The 4270-nt window shown below is 37.2% G+C and overlaps 1 protein-coding gene across 1 annotated transcript; it reads right to left on the bottom strand.

Annotated features, from left to right (window-relative positions):
* Nucleotides 1-1429: 1429 nt before the first annotated feature.
* Nucleotides 1430-2455, bottom strand: LOC113323977. The gene has a single exon (XM_026572323.1). It carries the CDS (start codon nt 2453-2455, stop codon nt 1430-1432), a length of 1026 nt encoding a protein of 341 aa, XP_026428108.1.
* Nucleotides 2456-4270: the final 1815 nt, after the last annotated feature.

Genomic DNA, 4270 nt, shown 5'->3' with positions numbered 1-4270 from the left:
AGGTCCTAACTCATTGCATAACATGTCCCACTCCAATTTTTCTTTATACTCATAACCCTTCTCCACAGAGCCCTTTTCTCCTTTGTATATCTCCAGATCCATTTAGCCTTCAAAGCTTTTCTAGTACATCTCAGATTCCTCACTCCTAAACCCCTTTTATTATCATCAACCTTGTTAATCTCAACTCCACCATTGCAGGCATTTTAATTAGAGACAAAAAATAAATTGGAAGATTAGAAAGACAACTCCTAATGAGAACCAATCTGCCAGCCTTATTAAGATATTTCTTTTTCCAAGGAGCCAACTTCCTTTCCATTCTTTGAATTACATCATCCCAAACAATAGCATTTCTTGTAGTAGCTCCAACAGGAAAACCCAAATATTTGAATGGAAATTTTTCCACTCTACAACCTAGCTCTAAAGCCAACTCCTTCACCAGCTCATATGCTCCCACACTAACCATAAAACTTTTTTCCAGATTCAACTTCATACCAGTAAGAATCTCAAAAGTATTCAAAATCAACAAAAATCTTCTTATTTCATCTACAATAACATCCATAAATAATAAAGTATCATCTGCAAATTGAAGGTTGGTTATCATAACACCATTCTCCACCACTTGAATGCCATGTAATTGACCTCTCTTAACTGCATATTCAATTAACTTTGACAACACTTCAACAACCAACAAAAACAGAAACAGAAAAGCAGACAAAGAATCTCATTGTCTTGAACATTTTGAAGGTTTAAATTTTTGAGTAGAGATGCCATTAACCAACACAAATATATGAGAATTGGAAATACACCACTGCATCCAAGAAATCCATTTTCTTCCAAAGCCATTCTTCTCCAAAATCTTCCATAAAGCCTTCCACTTCACATTGTCAAAAGCCTTCTCCATATCTATTGAACACCTGGAATTTTGGCTTTTAGCCTGCTATCAATATATTCACCAAATATCAAAACTCCATCCAGTATCTGCTTATCCTTCATGAATGCTCCTTGAAAATCAGACACCAACTTGCCCATCACCTTCTTAAGACTATTTGCAAGAACCTTAGATAAAATCTTGTATGCACTCCCAAGTAGACTTAATGGTCTGTAATGCTTTGGAGTACATGAATCTTCCTTCTTAGGAACCATAGTAATAAAAGAGCAATTAAATCTCCAGTCCCAAGAGCCATATCTACTGAAATCTTCCATCATTCTCATAAAGTCTTCTTTTATTATACTCCAACAATGCTTGTAAAACTCCATGGAAAATCCATCAGGACCTGGAGATTTGTTGGCACCAAAATGCTTCACCACCTCAAAAACTTCCTCCTCAGTAAAGTCTCTCTCCAAATCTGTCTTCTCTTCCTCATCTAACATACTAAAAATAATGTTCTCTATTGAAAAATCCACATCATTCTTCTCAGTAAATGCAGACTCAAAAATGATTTTTCATCTCCACTTTTATGCTCTCTTGATCAAAACATTCAACCTCTTCAATATCTAACTTAGCAATGGTGTTTCTCTTCCTCTTTGCATTTTCCAACCTATGAAAATAAGATGTATTTGGATCCCCCCACCTGAAATCATTTTGGTTATCTCTTATAGGCCATTTCCTAGCCTCCGTAGCCTTCAAATTTTTCAGATTTAATAAGAAATGCATTCTATCTTCAAACTTCTTATCTGTCAGTACATGAGTTTCCTCCATCTGATCCAAAAGTTCAATCTTCTCAGTTAGGTCAACTTTCACTCTTTTGACTGACCCAAACTCCACTCTACTCCAATTCTTCAGAAAATATTTCAGATACTGCAACTTCTTAAAGAAAACAAAGCTTGCCTGACCTTGATACTCCATAACATCCCACCATTCCTTCACCTTCTTAAAGAAATCTTTATGCAGCAGCCAACCATTCTCAAACTTGAAATTAGGTTTACACATAAAATTTGGTTTTGTCACCAACATGATAGGCCTATGATCATAAATTACACTAGTTAAAGCAATTTGAATTGAATGTGGAATTAACACATCCATCTCCACAGAGAGCAAGAACTTGCCTAACCTGCACAATAAAGGATCTTTCTGCATATCAGACCAAGTAAAAGCCCCTCCCACCAATGCTAAACCAATCAACTCCTGAGACATGATAAAATTATTTAGAAAAGAATTATTTCTACTATCAGCTTCTCCTTTATTCCTTTCTTCATCATTCCTCACATCATTCATATCACCTGCAAAACAAATTGGACCCTTCCACCAATTCCTTACCTTCAATTCATTCCAAAAATCAGCTCTTTCATTGTACCCACAAGGTGAGTATAGATTGCACACTGCCCACTTGTCACCCTTTAACTTAGAAGTAAAGACTGTAGTAATGTTATTTATCCCCATTCTTTCATTCTCCTTTACCACTTTATTCTTATTCCAAATGGATAATAAACCACCACTGTTACCACTGCTACCCATTTAAGGCATAAAAGACCAATCAAACTCATCATCAAACCAAACTTGCTTCACTAGCCATCTATTCATCTTCATTATCTTAGTTTCCTGCACCAAACAAACATCACATTTTTTATTCCAAATTAAATCCTTAAGAGCATTCATCTTGTCAAAAGCATTCATCCCTCGAAGATTCCAACCGATGATTTTAAGATCCATTAACATCTTCAATTATAGTTTGAACATCATTCACCACCTGCAAAGGACCCAAATTATCCACATCTACTAAACCCAACTCCTGAGACCAATTCTCATCCATCTTCTCAGCTACTTCATTTGCTTTCTTCAAATTAGCTTCTCTGAATCTTTCTTTGTACTTTGTAACCTGCTTCATAACCACCTCTCCTAACAACATCTTGTCACATTCACAAACACCCCCATATGCACAACAATACGTCAACATCAGTTCAGCTGCTTCCATAACTTTCTCCATGCTCTCGGTATGCGATAACTGAACATCTCCTAGCTTCATCACCACTATATTCTCAATCTCTGAGAGTAAATTTATTTCTTAAATATACCCATGACCTACCTCCACCTGCATATCTTCAGCTCTGAAATTATCTCCCTCATTTATGTCTTGTCTTGTCTCATTCAATTGAGAAAAAGAGTTCCCCAAATTTGAATTCAAAAAGCTAACGTTCGAATTTTGACAATGTATTACCAAATGACCATCTGTTGGATTTGACTTTCTTTTCGGTTTGTAAACCCACCCATTTTAATCCGATCCACCCACTTGTCTAGTCGCCTCCGGCCCATCTGAATTAGCTGACTCCTTAACAGAATCTGACTCTCCCTTATCTAACTCACCTTGTACCGAACTTTCCATAACCGACTCCTTATTTCGCGCCACCAACTTACTGTTTACTGCATTATTGAATTTTGAAAATTCCTTAACAGAAACATCAAAAATCCCCAAATTACGTCAATAATCCGTAAGCTTAGATTTCTCCACATAGTTAGGATATTCCGCCGTCACCACCACTTTCTCCTCTTCCACCACCGTCGCCAGCACCGCCGGAACCTTACCCACTTCACCTGCAACTGCTACTCTAAAATAATGAAAGCCCTCTAACTTCAATGTCTCCGTTGCAATCCTTGAAAACTCCCCTGATGAAAGCTCATTCCCAATTTTTGCAATAACAGAAGAGTTCCACATAGTTTTATAAAGTCCCCTCACCTTAAACAAATGAACATCTTCAAAAAATTTCCTGTAATCAAATGAAACTCCAGGTTCCTTCTCCTTAATAATCTCCACCTCCATTTTCTCAAATTTACTCCTAGGAGCTCCTCCACATATAGCCAAGTGAAAATCCACACTCCTGAAAGACCATCTTCTTGGTTTCCACAGCATTTTCCATTCCAATTCTTCCAGTTTTACCACACCTTCCAACGTATTCAATCCATCAATTTTGATGAATCTCTGAATCCCCAGCTCCCTTTTCATTGAGATTGCAACCAAATTCTAGCTCAGCTTCTTTGTTAACACCACCAAACCAGTTCGTACTACTTCCGTCTTCACAGCATCATACGTTTCCAGACTTGGAAAATAAACTTCCTTCAGTACCACCTATGTTACCTTCTTCAGCCCTTCCTTTTCCAAAAAACAGTCCAAAACTTCTGCCAAAATAGACTAACAACTCCTGTTATCTCCACTAGGAATGCAAATGCTAACTCCTTTGTCTGCAACCCCTTTTACCTGCCTTGAAACTCTTATATATTCCCATTCATCATTCGAATATAGCTTAACTCCATACACATTATCCCCATTTGTCTCCT

The sequence above is a fragment of the Papaver somniferum genome, chromosome 11 (assembly GCF_003573695.1).
Source record: "Papaver somniferum cultivar HN1 chromosome 11, ASM357369v1, whole genome shotgun sequence".
NCBI lineage: Eukaryota > Viridiplantae > Streptophyta > Magnoliopsida > Ranunculales > Papaveraceae > Papaver > Papaver somniferum.
This window is presented reverse-complemented; position numbering and strand designations above follow the sequence as displayed.